The sequence below is a fragment of the Galeopterus variegatus genome, unplaced genomic scaffold, assembly GCF_000696425.1.
Source record: "Galeopterus variegatus unplaced genomic scaffold, G_variegatus-3.0.2 Scaffold129, whole genome shotgun sequence".
Taxonomy (NCBI): domain Eukaryota; kingdom Metazoa; phylum Chordata; class Mammalia; order Dermoptera; family Cynocephalidae; genus Galeopterus; species Galeopterus variegatus.
Genome location: NW_007726240.1, coordinates 456,423 through 477,922, shown reverse-complemented (window position 1 = coordinate 477,922; position 21,500 = coordinate 456,423). Strand labels below are relative to the sequence as shown.

The 21,500-nt window shown below is 46.4% G+C and overlaps 1 protein-coding gene across 1 annotated transcript in view; it reads right to left on the bottom strand.

Annotated features, from left to right (window-relative positions):
* PCSK2 (proprotein convertase subtilisin/kexin type 2) overlaps positions 1 to 21,500 on the bottom strand; it is a 287,440-nt gene that overhangs the window by 18,490 nt on the left and 247,450 nt on the right. The window contains exons 8-10 of the mRNA XM_008588485.1: positions 20,207 to 20,382; positions 7,286 to 7,501; positions 5,036 to 5,136 (exon numbers count right to left, since the gene is read on the bottom strand). Of these exons, the coding sequence (XP_008586707.1) occupies positions 5,036 to 5,136; positions 7,286 to 7,501; positions 20,207 to 20,382 (493 nt within the window). The remainder of the gene's footprint in view (positions 1 to 5,035; positions 5,137 to 7,285; positions 7,502 to 20,206; positions 20,383 to 21,500) is intronic.

The following is a 21,500-nucleotide window of genomic DNA, read 5'->3' as shown; positions in this document are numbered from 1 at the left end:
AGGCTGAGGATGGACCCCGGCATCGGAACCCAGGCACCCCGGGGTCTAAATCCAACTGTGTGAACTTGGACAAGTTATCTTCACAATCTGAGCCCCAGACTTTCCATCTTTAAAATGGAGATAGGACCTTACAGGTTTGTTGCAGGTGTAAATGTTGATCATGTGAAGTACCTCACACGGTGCTGGGCACGCAATACAGTTTATTATTATTAAAAATAAATCTATCTAATATATTGGGAATAGAAGTAAGTTAGAAGAGAACAGACACTATTTCTCAAGTATTGGTCACAATATTTAAAAGTATGTAAATGAATGTCTTAAGGCATATTTGACTTTAAAATCACCACATGTCCAATTAAAAAAAAAACTTTTCTAAAGAAATGATATTTATGAAGCAGAGCTACAATATTCCAGGTAGTCATTTTTAGTTATTAGTTATTGATAATCTAACTTTCTATATTTTGCAGATAAGGCAGTAGAGATCTAGAGAAGGTGATCGATTGCCCACTTCGATGCTGAGAGACGCTAGCAGTTGTCTTTCCCCCGTATCTATCCTTTCTCCTTCCTTATTAATAAAAGCTCAATTTTATTCAGAACAGCAAAGTGCTCAGTTATGAAGCGACATTTCCCAGCTTCCCTTGCAGTGTGAGGTAGTCATGTGACAGTTCTGGCCAATGAGAAAAGCAGAAGCCACTGGGTGGGGCTTCTTGGAAAACCCTTTAAACAGGATTGACTCAGCTGGTGAACTTCATTTTTGCCCTTTGCCCTTCCACTTTTCCTGCCTTAAATGTAAACATGATGGCTGGAGCTCCAGCACATCTAGAGAACATGAAGGTGGAGTGAAGAAAGCTAGAAAGCGTTGGATTTCCTGTTTCACAGTGGCACCCCAAACCAGCCCTGGGCTCCCATCTCAGTTAAGCTATTGTTATTTGGGTTTCCTGTTTCACACAGCCAAATTCAATCTTGACCTAACACTAACTCCTAATCAGAGGTAGGGTCCAGATACCCACACTCTGCACAGCAGCACCCTGAGTCACAGGTTCACAGAGCCACTGCCTTAGTGTTTGTCCACACACCCCAGTCCAGAGACCAGCAACGGGCTGGCTGCTTAAGTATTCCCTGGGAACAGGGTTGAAAAGATGGACTCCTGGGTCATCCATCCCTAGGGATTTGCATTCAGTGAGTCTTGGGTAGGGCTTGGGAATCTATCTTTTTCAAAACTCCCTCACTGTGCTCAACTTCACTGGTTACTAGAGAAATGCAAGTTAAACTACAAGATGATTCCCCTGGCAAGGACATGGAGCAACCGCAACTCTCACCTACTGCTCGAGGCAAGGTCATGGGTACACCCACTTTGGAAAACTGTTTGGCAATATCCACTAGAGCTGCACGTGTATATCCATGACACAGCAATTTGACTCCCTAGTATACACCCAACAGAAATGCATCCATATGTTCACCAAAATGCATGTACAAGAATGTTCATAGCAACATCATTCATCATAGCCCTAAAGTGAAAACGATCCAAATATCCATTTATACAATGGAGTGATATTTAACAATGAGAACTAACGACCTATAAGTACACACAACAACATGGAGGAGTCTCTCAGACATGATGGTCATCAACAGAGCACATAAGGGTACTTAGGTAATGGTCTGTCTCTTGATTTGGGTGCTGGTTGCATGGGTCTGTTCATTTTGTTAAAAAGTCACAGAGCTACACCTAATGATTTGTGTACTTTTCTCTGTATATACTATAATTCAATAAAAAGTTTACATTAAAAATCCATCCCCTGGAAGGTCAGTTTTGAAAATATTGTTTCAGCTCAATGTGTGGGCCACTGGACTCCAGATGATTCTCTTGAGCCCCAATTTTTCCTCCTTATGATATCTACCGCTCAAACCTATCTGAGCCCTCTAGGACCACAAAGGAAGCTCCAGGTCATGTGAGAGAAACCTAAATATTTGAAAGTGGCTGTCACCCCCCACTAAAGAAATTCTTTAAAATTTCTCTAATATTGGTCACCCTTGGAGATATGATTAATATTCCCTGTGACTCAAGTGAGCATTTTCAAGCATTTGACAGAAAAGCACTTGATGAAATTAAACAAAAAAATTGTGACTGGTCAGGAGAGAGGAATGGTTTCCCTTTTCCCTCCTGGAGTCATGGCACGGGGCTTATTCTCTCTCTTGCAAGGTTCTGATGGGCATACATTGAGATGGGATATTTGCTTATTGCATACTGCATACTGCTGTGGAAAAGTTTTCTTAGTGGACCTTGACTGTGGTCACACAGGTTCCTGGAGACCCCCTGCTGCCTGATCCCCAGATAAAAAGAGAGATGAACTGTGAGGACTGTTCTGAGGAGGGTCTTGTTTTCCTCCTCCCTCTGGGCTCTCTCCTGGGGCCATTTCATCCTGACCAATGGTTTTCACTGCTGGCTACTCGAGCCACCTTGGAGACAGGTGCAGAGAACTGGAGCTGGCTTGGAGTTTACTTCTCCAGGGCGGCTCTTAGCCAATGACTGACTAGCACAAGAGTATGACAGCTCAGCTCCCTTACCTTGAGGTGGGACACACTCTGAGGCATAATTCACACTCCAGAGTGCCTGCGGGATTAGGATGAGGCCAGAAGTTCTCCTGAAATTGCACCCTTGCTTGGATTCTTCCCCATCTCTAACCTTCCCTTACTGGTCGTTCCTGGGAACCCTTCCTTAATAAATTACTTGCACCAAAATCTCATGTCAGTGTCTGCTTCTAACCTCAGGCAGTTGGTGTTCTGAAAAATTTTAGGACTAGCTCCCACAATGGGCTTGAACCACCTACTTCCAGGGACATTATATTCCCTCTTTATGGTGACAGAAAGCATTAACTTTATGAGCATTGCTCCAAAATAAAGTGTGCCTAAGTGGCAACAGCATTCTTTGCTGTAAGGATATCCAAACGTGTGCTAGAAGAATGGTGAATAATCGACGCAGAGCCGTGAACCCTCTAGGAATCCAGCAGCCTCACTCTACCCTTTGATTTGTTTAGGTTGTCCCTTTGTAGATGTATGGGCCTGGGCAAGTGAGGTTTTGCTTGCCAAAATCCCAGGAGACTGCGAGTCAAGTCCTGCCCTCTGAGGTTGAAAGGGAGACCAGAAGCCCTTCTTGTCTTGGGGGCACTCCTGCTCCCTGTTCCTGCAAGGCTCAGCAGGAGGCAGCAGGCTCCCCTGCCTGTCTGCTAGCAGCCGGAGGGAGCAAAGCTGGTACAGACTCCAGGGCCCCCTCAGGTCCCGGGATGCACGGTTTCATCTGCAGGAAATGCACATCATATGTGAGTAAGTTTTGGTTTCTGTGCTTAACAGGGCGGGGACTCTGTGGCTCAATAGTTAAGCTTTGGCCAGTGTCCAGCTCTCGGTGTCCTAAATTTTCCACCTGACTTTTGTTAGAAGAATCAAAGTTTAAGTTGGTTCAAAGGGAGGAGACGCTCTCAATTTGGGGTCTTATCTGGAAAAGGATAATTAGGGCTTTTTGCCTGGAAGGCAGAGGGTTGAGCTAGATAATCTTTCTGAGTCTCTTCCTATTTTAGGAATCAACTCATGCCTCCTTTGCAAGTCAGAAAGTGCACTGCATGTGTGGAGACAGACAAACAGGCTGCCTGGAGAGTGATGCTAGAAGCTGCAGTTGCCTAGCAACTGCTGACAGGGATGGGGAACTCAGCTCTCTTCCCCAGGAGCCTGAATCCAACTTCTCATAAGTTGCTGGGGGCTGCATTTTCGGGCAACTTCCTACACAGCTGGCATTTACACTCACATCATGTGTGTGGTGTCTGCAGCCCTCGTGTTCATTCCTTGAATATAAGGCAAGCCTCTGGCTTCACTGAGAGAAGGTAGAGTAGCAGGTGGGCCGATGCTCAAATGCAAGGTGTGCGCAGCAGTAGCAATATGTTGCCCCTCTGTAGTATGGTGAGAGCTTAGGGAATGGTCTCCTCTCACCTGTAGCTTGGAAGGTTTCCCAATAAAGCCTATGTCTTGGTCTACACTGTGTGACTCTGCCCACTTTGTCTCAGTGTTAAAAAGTGGATTCATCTAGGGGCCGGCCCGGTGGCGCACTGCTACAGTGCGCCGCTTGGGAAGCGTGGCAGCGCTCCCGCCCAAGGGTTCGGATCCCACATACAGACCGGTTCCCGCTCACTGGCTGAGCGAGGCGCGGGAGCAACGCCGAGGGTTGCGATCCCGTTGCCGGTCCCCGGTCTGGTACGGGGGCAACACTGAGGGTTGCGATCCGTTGCCGGACACGGAAAAAGACAAAAAAAAAAAAAAAGTGGATTCATCTAGGGGCCGGCCCGGTGGCGCACTGCTACAGTGCGCCGCTTGGGAAGCGTGGCAGCGCTCCCGCCCAAGGGTTCGGATCCCACATACAGACCGGTTCCCGCTCACTGGCTGAGCGAGGCGCGGGAGCAACGCCGAGGGTTGCGATCCCGTTGCCGGTCCCCGGTCTGGTACGGGGGCAACACTGAGGGTTGCGATCCGTTGCCGGACACGGAAAAAGACAAAAAAAAAAAAAAAGTGGATTCATCTAATGAATTAACAAATCTTGAGTAGAAGCATCCTTTTTGTCACATGCTCTGAAATGCTTGTTAGATACCCACCCAGCATGGCAATTTGATATTCCTCTCTATAGCTAATTGTGACTATCACTGGAGTAAAATAGCCAAGGGATATACAGAGGATAAAGGGGTGAATTTCATGAAGAAAGAAATATCTATGTGCCTCTATGTGGTATCTGAGTAAGTTGCTGATATGTGCTGTTGGGTGTTGGATTTCTGTGTTCTCCTAGGGATGTAGTTTTTTAGTGTGTGTGTGTGTGTATGTGTGTGTGTGATTTAGGGCTGATGGATCATTTAGAAATGCCCAGAAGAGTTCACTGGCCCTGACTATTCATAAGCTCTCATGTTCACTTTTGCCTCCATGGACACCTGGTATGTGGGTGGAGAGAAATGTATTAGTCCACCCTGCAGAGCAGACCCCAGGCCCAGAGCTGTAAACATACTTAGCCTCTAAAGCCAGTGCAAACACGCCAGCTGCCTCAGGAGCAGCCGCAGATGTCCCAGAATGCCTCAGAGTGCAGTTGCCATACAAATCTGTGGTCGCCTAGAAGGGAAAATATTAAGTAGTGAATGAATAAATCACACAATTTTGAACCTCCAAACAAAATGGAGGAGGGGATTATCTATTTATTTTCTTTAAACTACACCTTGTTCTAAAGAAGATTGGGATGCAGCTAAGGATAAGCTTAGCATCCATATACCTATCTCTTTTGACATGAATTTTATCTGAGCTTCCTAGTAGCCCATGCAAAAAGGGGCACATAATCAGTTATAATAAGGCTGTCCACGAGATAAGTCAATTGCTCAAAGAAGCATATCTCTGGCTAATCTAGACATTTATTTCCTGAATCCTAAAAGGAAACAGTATGTGGTGGAAAGTGATAAGTTAATATGACCAACACAGTCAATGCATTCTGTGGCATTGGGACTGACTCTTGGAAAGCCCACTGCCACTGCATCAACATTCCTTTTCCCTTCATGCAGGAAAGGGCAGTATTCTCAAGGAGGGAAGAATAAACATGCTCAGCAAAGTCTACCTAGGACAGGCTATTAAAAACAAACATTTCTTTACATCTACCATTCATGGGAATATTCTGAGACACGCTGAGTTAAAACAACCTGCTATGTGGGTGACCACCTCCACAGCTCTTATTTAGAGGGGAGACTAATAAACTTAGTGTCAAGGGACTTTCACAAGGAGAAAAACCTCATTTTCAATGTTTGTGAGAGACAGACTTTTCATTAAGATCATGTATAAACCACAGGAATAGTTCTTCCTCTTTCTGAAGGATCCTCAAGAGAGCCTATTATTTTGAGAAACAAAGTATCAGGAATTTTTCTATTGGAAAAAATTACAATATTCAGAGAAAACTCAAAGCCCTTTCCCAGTCCACGTGGAAAGAGAGTCATAGATAAGGGTTCAGGACACAGTCACGCCGTGAGGAAGCTGTTGGGGTGGGAGAGGAACTTCTCTAGGGAGAGGGAAGTATCACAAACAGGACGGGACTGGGGCCTCCCTCACTCGTCCCTTTCTGCCCTGCTCTTCTTTCTTTCTGCCCATACCGTTTGTAGCATAAGAGGGGGTGAAGCCTCCTTCTGCTTGGGAGGAGCTGGAGGACTCTATCCTCCCCAAGACCAAGGGGGAACCCAGGTGGGATCACGGGAGGGACAGGCTATTAAGGTCTGTGTCTCTTGTAGGCAAAGGGCTTCTCCTGGCTCCCATGGGAGCCTGGCTGTCTTGCTAGTGTTTGGATCCCACATTCCCATGTCAGCTCCCACAGGAGCCTGGCTTTCTTGCCAAGGTGGGAGCCCAGATAGGAATGTGCGATCCAAACACTAGAAGGAAGCAATGATTGAGTTCTGAGTTCCGTTCTCCTCTCTTGGGAAGCCCCAGTGCAGATGGGTGGCCAACCAGGGTGTAACCATCCATGACCATGAACCACCCACTGCATTCCTGGTTTGAGGTCTGAGGAAAGGCTGAAGCGAGCGAAATAACCAGAGACAGGAAAAGATCCCCAAAGATCCATTTTGCTTGATAGATGATATATTTTTAAGGGGCTTGGAAAATTCCCCATTATACCTAGCTGCCCAGGAAGGAAGTTTTTTTTTTTTTTTTTCCACCTCAGAATAGAGCAATAAGTAACCTAAATCTGTAATTCTTAAACTCTCCCCCTGCTTTTTTTTTTTTTTTAATCATGGATTTGTTTTAAAATGTGAAAATCACAACTCTTTCCCTGAGAAAATACACATGTGCCCAATGTTAGGGGTTTTATGGATCCAGAAACTTCCATCCATGAATGCTTTTTTAAATTACTGTAATCCTTGAATAGGATCTTGGCTCAGATGAGGTAGTGGTGTGATGCCCCAGTTCTTACAGTTAGTTTTCCTTTGAGTGATGTGTCAAGGCAACTTATTGATAGACCAGAGTTCATCATGACTTTAAGCCAAAACGATGAAGGAGAGAATCTATGGAAACTGAGCTGGAAAGGGTCATCGCTGTTCTTCCTTCCAACTTGCATATGGCAGGTCTCTACTTTGACAACAAACCTAATGGGCATGGGGAAAATGGACCTTCCCCTCAGAACCTGCGCTAACTCTGAGGTCAGGGAGAGGAGCCCAGTCCGCGTGGCAGCCCACCCCATCACAGAGGGGCCGAGGCCACAGGGAACAGGGCAGGGAGTGGCCGCACTCACCACGCCTGCCTCGGGGTTCCTCTTCCTCCCGTTGCTGAAGGTGGAGGCCAAGGTGGAGGAGCAGCTCTCATCGTAGAGGGCGGTCCTGCCGTCGTTGATGGCCGAGTTGATGGAGATGGTCCACATGCTCGAGGCGTAGCCATCGCAGTTGCAGTCGTCGTAGCTGCCACCATCCCCAGAGGCCCACACGTAGATGCTGCCTTTGCCCCCGCGGCCCTGGGGAGAGCGAGGAGATGCTGCCACCAGCTCCAACCCAGGCGCTGCAAGGGTGGGGTCCCTGGCCCGGGGAGGGGCAGGATTTGGATTTCTTCAGCAGCTGAACAAAATGACTGGATTCACTTTTTCTCTGCTTTGGAAACTGCTATCCTTCTGGTGGGGTACCAGGGGGAAGGTTTGTATTTTTTTCAGGAAGGTTCCAATATAAAATGTCACCTGAATTTACAATTTAAGCTAGGGATAACGAGGTAGGAAAAGCTGGAAGAATCTCCTTAAAATTTACAAATGAACTACTTTTTAAAAATGTTATAAGCCAAACCCAGAGAATGTTATAAACTGAACCCAGCCACAACTAGGCACGCTGTCACTGCCACCCCGGCCCACCAGGGTCCTGAGGGTTGGAGCCGGGGGAAGCCAAAGCCAGCTGCAACCAGGTAGACAGCACACCAAAACACCATTTCCACATGGGTAGCCCACCACAGCCACTGCAATTACCACTGCTGCTGCAAAAGCGGATAGTCTCTATAGAAGTAGTCACAGCCACCGTGCAGATGGCACACAGACACTCGATTGCACTGACCCAAGGAGAGTCCCTTCTCTCTATAAAGCACACTCCAGAGTAGTAGAAGAAGCATCTGCTATATGGTAATACTGGGGGACCTGAACACACCTCTCTCAGTACTGGACTGATCATCTAGGCAAAAAAATCAACAGAGAGACAGTTAATCTATCAGAAGGAGAGAACAAATCTATGTTTATTACAGGGGAGACGGGGAGAGGGATGGGAGAGATTGGATGAGGGGAATAAGGAATAAATTGGATTTGTAATAATGAATATGCTGATGAAAAATAAAAAATATAAAAAAATAAAAAAGCTATCGTGGTAGTACATGCTCACTAAAAAAGTCAAAGTATACGGAAAGGAAAATGAAAAAAATCTCTCTAGAGGTAATAGTTATTATCTTATTCTTTTGTATCTTTATGTATCAGACATTTTTCAGCAAAAATGTAAGTATAGGTATATATATTTATACTTAGTTATATAAGGTATACAAGATATTTATAATAGATACCTACTTTTATTTTATATATAGTTACATATGTCATATATATAAATTTACATACATGATATGTAGATTTTAAGTATAAATTATACATTATACCCAAAATATACAACAATATTATATATATGTTGATGTATTTTATCCAGCTGGATCTTACTAGAATCCTTTTAAACACAGTATTTATTATATGACATTTTACCTGTGCAAGGAAACTCCAAATGTAGGAAGAAAGTCTAATAAGATGCTATGGTCTGAATTTTTGTCCCCTCCCAAGCTCATGTGGAAGCTTGATTTGCAATGTGGCAGTGTTGAAAGGTGGGGCCTTTGGGAAGTGATTGGATCGTGAGGGCTGTGCCCTCATGAATGGATTAATCCATTCATAGATTAATGGATTGATGGATTATTGGATGGGTGAGTTATCACTGGAGTGGCTCTGGTGGCTTTGTCAGGAGAGTAAACGAGCACGTTAACACGTGCCCCTGCCCTGTTGGCATGTGATACCCTCTGCCACCTTGGGACTCTGCAGAGAGTCCTCACCAAAAACGTGATAACCATATGCGCCCCTGGACCTTGAACATTCCAGCCTCCAAAACTGTAAGAAATAAATTCCGTTTCTTTATAATTACCCAGTTTCAGTTTTTCTGTTATAAGTGACAGGTAGCCTACTAATACATATGATCAAGTAAAACATACAGCAAATAAAACTTTAAACACATAATGACACGCCCAATAGTTATTACCACATGCTAATTAGTTATAAACAGCAAGGTGTAGTTGGCATTGCCCTTCTGGTCAAGCCATGTTCTTAGTGCTTTTACCTTTTCTTTTCCTTCTCCCTGTCTTCTGTGGGTGCTTCTCCTCTCTACCTTCCCCCCCAGTATTGGCTCTTTGCTTCTCACTTCCCACTTTCTGCACTGGAAGCAGTGGGTCTGGGGGCTACTTTGTTTTCACCTGCAGGGTGGGTGGGCAGAGAGGAGAGCAGCCACACAGTGTGGGAGGCCAGGGACAGGTGTGCAACCTCCTCCCACTCCGCAGCCTGCCTGAGGGCAGCTCGGTGACCCTCTAGAGTGACAGACAGAAAGAAGTCATTGGCAGAGAAAGTCTGTTCCTGTGTGGCCACCAGGCATCCACAGTCCTTACTCAGTGGTTTTAGGGCAGAGGCACCAGAAGGCAGAGAGAAGACTGGATTACCTCCAAGGTCTCTCTGCCTCCTGATGGTGAGAAGGGACATTTTCAATTGCTTCTAACAGGACTGGGAGTTAATTAGCCTGTGATTGATTGAGTCAATAAGTCAACAAATATTTATTCAACCACTAGCTGGGAACCATCGTCAGCGTCTTGTTAAATCTATACTGGAAAACTCCATCCAAACAAGCAACTGCTCTAGAAACCAGGACAAAGAGGGAAACAGGTCATCCCTGCAGCTGGCGAAGAGGATCACACTCTCAAACAGATTCAGATTTGAGCTCAGTGTCAAGAAATGGCACCTTCTGAAAGTGAGACTGATGTGTATCAGGACCAAGGGGGAGGCTGACCATCTGCAAAGCTTTCCCCTGAACTAGTCTGCACGTAGGCTGCCAGGGAGACGAAGCCAGCTTTGCTAAAAGTAAATCAATGCTAAAAGCGTTTTCACCTCGGTGTAGGGAGTGTGGTAGTTTGATTGTGACCCTAATTTTTCCTGATTCCCTGTATCCATGCCCTTGGCAATCTGACTTTGCAGCCCTACCCTTCAAGAGGAGGGGTCTATTTCCTACCCCTAGAATCCAAGCTGGCCAGTATCTTGCTTTGGCCAACAGAAGGTTGTGGAAAGTGATTCTGTGTCAGTTCCAAGCACAGATCTCCAGAAGTCCTATATACTCTGCTCTGTCTCAGAACTCTGTTGCACCATGAGAATAAACCTGGGTTAGCCGGCTGGTTGGTGAGAGACACGTACTGCTGTCAAATTCACTGCCCCAGTGGACAGCGAATAACTGCCAGACATGTGAGGGAGGCCAGCCAGTCTCAGCTTACCCTCTAGCTGACTACAGAATCATGAACGAGGCCAGCTGAGATTAGCCAAGGCAGGACCCGATCAGCACAACATCCCACTGACTCGTAGCCTCATGAACAAAATTAAATGATTGTTATTTTAAGCTATTGAGTTTTGGGGCAATTTGTTAGGCAGCCTAGCTTACTGATACACAGACAGCAACTGTCAGCCTGTTTCTGATCAGTAAGCAGCAAATAGTCATTTTGTATTGGACTGTAAGACTTGTCCACAAGAATACTTTGTCTTCTGAGAATATTAAACTTCATTTTCCTAAGCCAGATAGAACACACAAGGCAATAATGATTATGTCCTCACTTCTGATGACTGGATTTTAGCACCAGATAGTCCCTGGTTTCAGGAGAAGATGGGCCAGTGAAGAGAAAACTCTAGTTCTGGAGGCAGAAATGAGTGGAGAAGGGGCATCTATAAGAGGACTGAAACTAGTTAGAGGATGGGGCTGTTACTGATATGCCACACTTTCTTGTTAAAATGATCTCCTAAGATCCAATTCTGCCTCCCCTGCACCGCCCCTGGGCTTCATCTGAACAGGAATTGTGCAGAAACAGACAGAACAACTAAGACCCTCATTTAAGCCATAACCAGAGAGAGGATACAATGAGAGAAACAGGATGATAATCATAGCAAGCACTCCTGTGACACTTACTGTATGCCAGGGACAAGCACTTGACATATCATCCTATTGGATTCTCACAGCAACCCTGTGCAGTGGCACCATTTACACTAGCCACACGAAGGATAGAACACTTATGAAGAAAATCAATGAATTCGAAAAAAAAAATCTAAGTGCTAAATAAGACTTTGAAATTTTATGGAAAGACACAGACGAAGACTTGACCCAATGTTCTTAGATAGAAAAACAACATCACAGAGATGTCAATTTTCCCAACGTTAACTTATAAATTTCACATGATCCCAATAAATGTGCTATATCGACTGAAATTCAGTTGGGCAAATATTGCCACACTAGGTGGTTCAGCAGAGGGAATTTTATCTCCAGGGAACAGGTGAACATTACTGAAGAGCCCAAAACCCAAATGGGGCATGGGAGGTCCGGGAGAGATTAGGATCTCCCTGAGACCCCACTGGAGGACAAAGGCAGGAGAGGGCCCGGGAGCCTTCTCTGTGGAGGGAGGGGGGTCTCCAGAGGGTGGTCTTTCTGCAGGGGCTCTCCTGCCCTTATTCTGCAGCGCATGCTCAATGAAGGGAACTGCAGTCAATTTACCTGCTCTGTTTACCTTGGAACTGTCTCCCTCTTCTCTACTCCCCTCTTGCCTTTTTTGACCCCAAGAAGGCAAATACATTTAGATGAAATTAAGTAAGTAAGGTGTGCAGCTTTACTTTGAATTCTGTCTTTGGATCAGCCAGTCTTCTGGGGTTCAGCGAGATTAGCGTTGCTCAAAAGTTTTCACCCGATGAAAACTTTTCACCTAGGTAATGTATTGAATGTATTTAACCACTGTTGTCCTCAACCAGGGGCAATTTTTGCACCAGGGGGGCACTTTGGAGACATTTTTGGTGCTCACAACTCTGTGTGTGTGTGTGTTACTAGAAACTAGTGGGTATAGGCCAGGAATACTTCTAAACTTTTACAATGCATAGGACATCCTCCTCCCATCCCCCAACGAGGAATTATCTTGCCCAAAATGTTAATAGTGCCCAGGCTGAGAAACCCTATTCTAACATGGTAAAGGGCAGTGAGTTGGAACTTGCTAGTTTTGTAACATAAAGCAGCCTCTCAGAAGCCCCAAAGTGTGTAAAAGTTGAAACAATCTTGTTCAAACTATTCACAAACGTCTTTGACATTTGTGTTTGTCCTCACTAGATCACTGGTTACCTTTTGAGTTACCTGACAGTTTTTCTAGGCTCATTGTGATGGTCACTGGTGCTGTCTGCCAAATATTTTTAGCTGTCTACTGTCTGGGCCCATGATAAGGCCTCCTGTGGTTGTGTGTGTGTGGTGGGGTGGTCTTGCAAACTGATTAATCAGTGAGGTGTAAGTGGGAGGGGCTGATACACAGTGTCATATCTAGGCCTGAAACACTTCCTGGTCAGTGCCAGGGGCTGCAGAGCCCTGTCTGTCTTGCAGTAATTTAGCAGATGTGGGGACTCACCTTCTCCAGAAAGTCCAATGAAGGATGGCGCAGTCGCCCTGAGGCTCTGATGTAAATCCTTAACTCTGGCCAGTGTTGAATGGCACCTGCAGTTGTTGTTAATTATTGCCTGGCTTGGGGTATATCCACCTTGGAGATCAGAATCCTGTGTTATCCTGTCTTGTTGTTGGTGGAAGGATCCAGACACATTGAGGGGATGAATTTCTTTGATGTCAAAGGTGCTGTTGAGGAGTTTAAATTCACCCATAATTTGGATGGATTTCTTGGCCCGGATGGGTCACCACCACCAGGATAGCCAAAGGGTGGGGTGCCCAGCCGTCTCAGTTTGCCAGGATTGCACGATCCCTTGGAGATGGAACTTTAAGGAGAGTCCTGGGCAAACCAGGATAGTTGGTTACTTCAACTAAGGCTGGCCAATGAACAGGAAGGACCCCTGAAACCTGCTAGAGTTTTCTTCTGTTTCTCCTTATACCAGAAATGAAGGGAGAGGTTATAATGGCACACAGTGTTTCAGAGGCTGAGTTGCAGACTCCACACAGCAGCAGCTCCTGCTCAGGGGTGAACTTTCATCTGGCTGCAGAGCATAAATCAGGCTCCTGGAGTGCTCCTGAGAGCTCCTCGGCAGGAGGCATTCATCGCCTGCTAGCAGCCGTGGCGCTTGCTGCTGTGGTGTCCGACCCACGGCTCTGATTAAATTTCAGCAGGTGGCACTGAGGCCTGGCCTCATCCAAGCCCGATTAATCACGGTCTCCCCAGGCAACCTTCCACTTCCCCTTTCTGGATGGTGGCTTTTGAGCTACTCTCTTGCACAGGGTCCCTCTTCAAACATCCCACCTGAGGACCTGGGATCTGTGCCTGTGCCCTTTGCAACCCCTTAGGGAATAAACAATTAATGTTCTTCTCATCTGCATCTCAGCAAATTTTCTGTAGCCTAATCTTTAAATATTTTAAAGATATTCCTTCCAGTAGCAAACCTTAAAATTTAGAGTTAAATTAAGAGTGATTAATACAAGATTGAGGTGTCATTATCAGAGCCAGCCAAAGATGTGCCAGGGTCACCCTGGGTGACTGCATTTCCTCAGGATGTGGCAAGAATCAATTGTCACTTTCAAGGCCCTCTAGTATTGTCTGAATTCCCCTTCTGGTTGCCAGAGTGAAATAAGATGCTGTGTCCCGTAATGGCTGATCTTTGTTGCTCCATCAATCTCTTTGCAAGGGCTATGTCTTTTTCCCGAACAGTAAACACATGGCCTTACTGCTGCTTTATTTATCCAGAGAGTGATGACTCTAAGTCTCAGATTAGGTTTTGCTCAAATTGCAATCCGGGGGTTGTAGCAGATGGCAGTGGGTGTTGGCCTATATCCCTTGGACCTCAGAATTTCTTGTGCCTGGGGATTTCCAAATGTCAGCATATGAATTTCTTTGTCTAAAGGCTTCCTTCCAAGACTTTGAAGGCTGCTCCGCACACCTGCCACCAGGCTGAAAGTGCTGGGGTATTTATACCTCTTGGGAACAACCTCAACCAACAGCTTTTATCCCGGCTCACTTGCCACAGGGTGGGATAACTTCAGTGTGCGCTGCATGGTTTTCCAGTTTCCCAGTGGGATTAAACTCCACTAGCTCACAGTGGTAGCTGGCTCAATGACAAGCCCTTTCTTGGCCCTGTCCTATCCCTGTCATACCACCCCATTCACCACTGGTATTTGTGAATATACCAAATAAAGTGCTTGAACTCAAATCTTGTCTCAGGGTCTGCTTCTAGAGGATTCCAAACTAAGACTTTTAAATCAATTATTGGACTATCTCATAATTCAGGGGTCTCTGACTGTCACCCACTTTCTACATATAATGTGAAAAATGCTTTAACTGTAAATCCAACATGTAGATTACAAAATTAAAGAGAAAAAGATCAAAATAAGTAAAAGGAAAACTATTTCCTTCTTTCCTTCCTTCGTTCCTGCTCCTTGCTGCCTCTCTCAAGTATTTATTATGCAAACTTAGGAGACACAAACTCAAATCCCTAAGATGGTTGACATTTATGTGTGAAGCAGGCATGAGACAACGGGAATGGTGGGGTCTGTGACAAATAGTGCATGCCCTGATAAGAGTCTTTTATCCCCTCTTCTTTTTCCTCTAACTATCCATCATTACTGTGTTGCTCAGACAAAACATATGAGCAGGATGCTAAAATTCAAAGACAAACATGAGAACTGCCTTTGCATAGGAGCTAATTACCTGATTCCTTTGTTTAGGTGGAGATCACCTTTCACAGGTAGATTTTCCTTTAGAGTAGACCAGACAACTGAAGTAACCGAGAAGAAATCTCTACTAATGTACAATACACTGTCATTCACAAAATTCTACGATACTGTTCAATGAATGTCACCTTGAAGCAAGGAAAGAATCATCCCCACAGCCTGCAGAAAAGTCAAGTGAGAAATCATGATTTTTTCATCATAATCACTTCCTTTTCTAAAATATTTACATGCTGTCATCTGAGGATAAGTCATAACAATTTTTCTCTTAAGTTTTGACATGCTTGGTATGTTTTGCAGAACAATCACACTTAAAAGGGCCTTTTTGGTTGCAGCCAGGGAGGCTACAGATGGAGGAGAGAGAAATACCCAGCTCTGGGTTGTGGTGGAGCAGTTTAGAAGTCTGTGGAAAATGACAGGGGCCACGCAGGGACGTGCTGCATTGAGCACGATCACCATTGTAAAGTCGGGCAGAGGGCAGACATCGCCAACTCGCCTGACTCTCTTTTGACCTCAGGAAAAAAAAAAAAAAAAAAAAAGCCTCTTAGTGAAAATCCACGTCTGCTGGGGAAAGGGGACATCTGCCAAGTGTTTCCCTGGGGGCCTGCTGTCAGCTGGTCCTGGGGTGGGATGTGTAACCATTTCTCTCCAGCTACACAATGAATGATGTGATAAGGAAAAAAGATGTTTGTGTGTCAAAAGTTCCATCCTAAATTCCCCTTAAGGAGTCTGGGCATCGAAACAGGGCAGCAACACCACTTCCTGTCACCCAATCCTGCTGGTGGGCCTCCTTTGTAAACTGCATTGTGTCACTCAAATGTCAGGGTCCTCATTGCTGTTTCAGACGGTTTGAATTTCAACAGCAGATTGGCATCACCTGGTAATAAAACATCACTTCAGTCTTTCCCAAGCAGGCCCCATCAAAGTGTAGCCATCAGCATTTAGCTGCTGTCATCACGCCATTCACTTCAAGACTCCTTCTTCCATTTCATAATTCTGTTTCTGGGACCCTTGTGTGAAATGTATGAGTGCTGAATCTCCTAAGGTGTGCGGTGTTTACCTGACTTACTTAGAAAAGTCAGCCTCTATAGTCTTGTGGTAACTTGAGACTCTGGTTGGGAAACGTCATTTTGAAGAAACACAAAGTCATAGGGTCAGATGTTTTTCCTCTTCGCAGTGGGAATTTCTACTCAGTAAAGCAAGATTGGACTTTACTTGGAGGGTGAACACATGGGTATCTAAATGCTACCCTCTCATGCCAGTTAGACTGGCCATTATCAAGAAGACAGAGAATAACAAATGCTGGCGAGGATGCAGAGAAAGGGGAACCCTCCTACACTGCTGGTGGGACTGTAAATTAGTGCAGCCTTTATGGAAAACAGTGTGGAGCTTCCTCAAACAACTACGGATAGAACTGCCATCCTATTCAGCGATCCTGCTGCTGGGTTTATACCTAAAGGAATGGAAATCATCATGTCATAGGGACACCTGCACTCCCATGTTCATCACAGCTCTATTTACAATAGTGAAGAGTTGGAACCAACCTAAATGTCCGTCGATGGATGACTACATAAGGAAAATGTGGTAGATATACGCAATGGAATACTACTCTGCCATAAAAAGGAATGAAATTCTGCCATTTGCAGGAACATGGATGAACTTAGAGAAAATTATAAGTGAAATAAGCCAGGCACAGAAAGAGAAATATAGCATGTCCTCATAAGTGGGAGCAAAAAAACAAAAAACAAAAAACAAAAACCAAAAATCCCCCAAAAACGAGTAAACAAAAAAAGAAAGACACAACGGTTGCAATAATCATTGGACTTTCAGAAGGAGAGAACGTAACTGAGGCTACCAGACTTGGGAAAGGGGGAGGGGGAGGGAGGTTAGCAAGAAATTGGTAAAGGACAACAAAAAATGATTGCATCGTGTAATGATACATACAGTAGTTACCCTGATTTGAGGATCATGTATTGCGCACAGGTATTGATATTCAGTGCTGTACCCCACAGATATGTATAATCAATTGTTCTGATTAAAAATAAATAATAAAAAATAAATGCTATAATTTAAGAAAAGCTAACAGAGTCCTCTAACCAGGGTTGTGCTGGTAAATATTTAACAACCAGCTCTCTGATGGGGTATAAAAGCTTTATTTACAGTGTTTGCCAATTTCCATGTCTAATTTGAAGCTACCAGTGAGATGTTGTTGGGAGCCAATTCCAGCTCGGCACTGTCCCTAACTCTGAAACATTTTTCTCTCCCAGCATCACATCGTGAGAACTTTTGCATGCTTGCTCCTTTGAGGTGACTATATTAGAGAATGAAGGAAGGAGACCTCTCAAGGTTCCAAAGGAGAAGAAAAAAGTTGTAATTAGATTAACTATCAACCATTTTGGCTGTAAAAGAGAGAGCCAGTTGACATCAAGGTGACCTTGAACAGTGACCAGGTCATTTCCACGCTGCTAGAGTCCAGCCCAATCTCTTTTTTGACTGTCCATTCTAAGATTGGAAGTGTGTATTAGTTTTCCAGGACTGCCAAAGCAAAGTACCACAAACTGGGTAGTATGACAGCAGAAATGTATTGCCTTAGCAGTTCTGGAGGCTGGGAAGTCCAGTACTGATGCGTCAGCAGCGTGGTTCCTCGTGAGTACTGTGAGAAAGAATCTGTCCCACGCCCCTCCCCTAGCTTCTGAGGTTTCTGGCAATCTTTGGTGCTCCTGGGCCTGTAGATCAGTCTCTGCCTTCATCTTTACACAGCGTTCTCCCTGTGTGTAGGTCTGTGCCCAAATGTCCTTTTCTTTTCTTTTTTTTTAAATGAGGACATAAAACATATTGGATTAGGGGCTCACCCTACTCCAGTCTGATCTCATCTTTACTAATTACATCTGCAATGACCCTATTTGCAAACAAGTTATGGAGAGGTATGGGGAGTTAGGCCTTGAACATATGAGTTTTTGGGGGACACAATTCAATCCATAACAGACAGGGAAGCTTATGGTCTTATATTTCTGTTTAGACCTTTGAAAGAATTCAGAAGCTCAGAGGAAACTTTTTTCCGAGAGGGCTGAGAAGCCAGTGGGAATATGGACGACCACCACTTGACGTTATCCAGAGTAGAAGAGAAAGGGATTTTGTTAGAAACCTCTGACTGACGGCTGACCCTCCAAGTTTTGAATCTTTCTAATAGAGCCACATTTCTTATTCTTGGATCCTAGTCTAAGGGAGGCGTGTGTCCCCTAATTTTGGGTAATAGTTGTCCTGAGAGCATGGGAGGCAGGTAGCAGCTGAAGCAGAGGCTGACAGGTCTTGGCAGACAATGGTGTCGATGGGGCCATGTCCAAATGGAAACACCACCTGAATACAAGCCTGCAGGAAGAGGCACTTGGAGTGAAGAGAGGGAGCCACAAAGCCAGGGAGAAACAGACAGGGTGGGAGTGGCCAGGCCTGTGACAGCAGAGTCCAGGTGGGGATCTCCGTGTGCTCTGTGGCCGGTGCCCTGCGGCTGCCCTGGATCCAGAACATCTGTCTGGTCCCAGGCTGGTTGAGGTCCTGGCCGGATCCATCCCCATCACTCCTTGTGCATCCTTATGAGAAACCCCTTTAGTTGAGCTACCGAGGCCTCTGTTCCTGCAACACAGAGACAAACCAGAGCCTATGGCCCAGTCACCGGACAGTCCATCTGACCCCTCACTCCGATGAGGATACACAGCCGTTTTTTTTAAACGGCTTTTAAAAAAAATATCTTGGCGTCTGACCTCAAGAAATGCATAGAAAAAGTAGCCTTCAATGTCCACTCTAATTTTCTTCAGTATTCTTACCTTTCTAGGCTGATGTTAAATATAAAGTGTTTTGTACATATACCTATTTTAGTGTTATAAATGTATAATAAGTAATTTAAATGCATATGTAGAACATATGTATTTCATAATTTATAACAATACCAGTTTCTGTATTTAAATATGGCTATAGTCATTTCATCTATTTGAAATTTGTCAAAATCCAAGAAGCAACTTTTAGAAAATTCCCAAAATGGAGTTGCAGAAGTCCACACACTGTCTTATAACCTTTCTTTCCCTCACTTAGGACCTGCTTACCCTTACTCTACACCATTGCTGTAACCTTGTGGTGTGATTCCCAACTCCACGCTGAGTGGAGAGAGTAAACCGAGAGCACAGGGAGGGTGAGCCTGATGACAAGGACCAATCCTGGGAACAGACAAAGGCAGACAACTTGATGCGTAGTCCGAGTCGTGTTGTGCTACGTTTGGTGAGTAGTTCGGTGCATCACGGTAGCACATGAAGACACAGGAGTTTGGTGATTGATGCTGAAGTCATGAGTCTTCCAGCTGAGGCCCCAAGAATCGTGGAGCAGAAACAAGCCACCCCAACGTGCCCTGTCTGAACTCCTGACCCACAGGACCCACAAGCCTAGTAAAACAGCTGTGTTTTATGCCACAACGTTTGGGAGCAGTTGGTTAAGCATCAAGAGTGACTGGGAAAGACACTGACCACACTATCACCACTTCAGAGGCAAGAAAACAGGTTCCGTGAGGTCGTCATTTGTTGGTAGATGCTCAGGCACAGCATGGTGGAGCAGGGACCTGAGCCTGGGCAGCATCTTGCTGGGGTGGCCCTTCCATGAGACCTCAGAGCAGGAGCCTCCTCCCCCAGCCCGTGGCCACGGCCCCACGTTGGAGGCTCTGCCTTGTTTGTTCCTCCTCAGCTCTGCCCACTGCTGGGCTGATCCCAGGGAGCTGCGCCCATGAGAACGTGTGGCTCAGCCCTCCTGCCACCGGAGCATTGTGGACTCACGGTCCCGCCTGCTGCCCCTGGATGTGCCACCCCGTTTGGGCCGAGACCTCCCTCCTGCCCAGCCAACCACAGTGCGCATTCCTGGGGACTTTGGACAACCCTTCGGTCCGGCTGAAGCTTCCCTAGAGTGGGGCTGCGCCTGAGACCCTCCCTCCTTACCCGCTCCCTGGCTGGGGACAGGTGCGTGTGACGGTCGGAGTCCCCCCTGCGCCCTCCCGTCCCCTCCGCTTCAAGCCTCACAGGCGTCCCCTCCAGTAAATCTGCACAGCTAAACCCCTCCTGGTGTCTGTTTCTCGCAGGACCTCTGCACCCTGCCCCGCCCCTGCGTCCACTGTCTTGTCACCATGCTTCACGACCCCAGGTCCTACCTCCTGAGTGCCCCGGGCCTGGTGGCAGCGGGGCCGTCTTTACCTTGTTGACGCCGTCTGCCATGGCCTGGAGCGTGAGCTCCCGGGGCCCGTCCACCGTCTTGCCGTTGTCCGTGGGGCCCCAGCTGGCGCTGTAGATGTCGATCACCTGAGGCATGTGACTGATGGACGAGGCCTCGATGATGTCCGTCATGAACGGCTGGTCCAGCATGCGGATACCTGTGCACAGCGACGGGCAGAGAGAACCGAGCCTTGGCACTCCAGTTCCCGGGGACCAGGGAGTGGAGGATGGCTCGGGTCCCGGGTGTGGTGGGAAGGGCTGGTGACTTTGGGTGCCCTGGGGGACACTGCAGAATCTCTGCTCCAAGGATCAAGAAAGAGGCACAAATGATCTCACTTGCTCCTTTTGGGATGGCCCCCCCAACCCCATGCCTTTATGTAACTATTTGAAGAAAATTTTATTCCCCTAGCAAACCTCACTAGAATTCCTGTTGGGAGAGACCGCCCTTGCTGTTTCTAAGTGGAAGCTCAGCCTCCAGGAACTGGGTGTTGACTGGGACCAAGTTTCAGGGGAGAAATACAGCTGCCATGCCTCACAGATGGGGCAGGCAGTTGATGCTTGATATTGAAGGGGAAATCCCAGAAGGCAGAGGGCAGAGGGTAGGGGTCAGAGGGAGGGACAGGCACAGGGCAAGGGGTGGGTGGGGTCAGAAAGAGGAACTCCCAGTTGCACTGTAGCTGAGAAGGGACTTCGAGGAGGACAGATGCTGAGTGGGTTATTCTAAGCTATATTAACCATGGGGTGTGTCATACAGCCCCTCCTTCTCCCCCCAGGGCATCTTTGTAACGTCTGTGTTACTCTCAGATGCCTCGTAGAAAGGACTTCTTGCCAAGCAGGGGTCTCTGTTTCAGCTCCTTCTGCCTGTGGCCCTCCGTGGCTTACATCATTATCCACAAAAGGTCTCTCTGGGGTCCATCATAGCAGCCAACGGGATGGGCATTCTGTCTCCCGTCACTATCCTCAAAACTTCGCTGATTGGGACCCTTTCACGCCGTACAGGGCTGGTACCTGGGTGACAAGTCAGTCGATGCACTTTTCCATGGCAAGGAGCCCAGAGTGTTAGTGAAGCTGACCTAAGTCTTTCAATCCACCGGAATTATGGAATGAAGGGGCTGGGCCAGGCACAGTCAAAACCTGGATCCTGGGCCGACCTGGTGGCGCACTGGATAAGTGCGCCACTTGGGAAGTGCGGCGGCGCTCCCGCCCGAGGGTTCGGATCCCACATACAGACCAGTTCCCGCTCACTGGCTGAGCGAGGCGCGGGAGCAACGCCGAG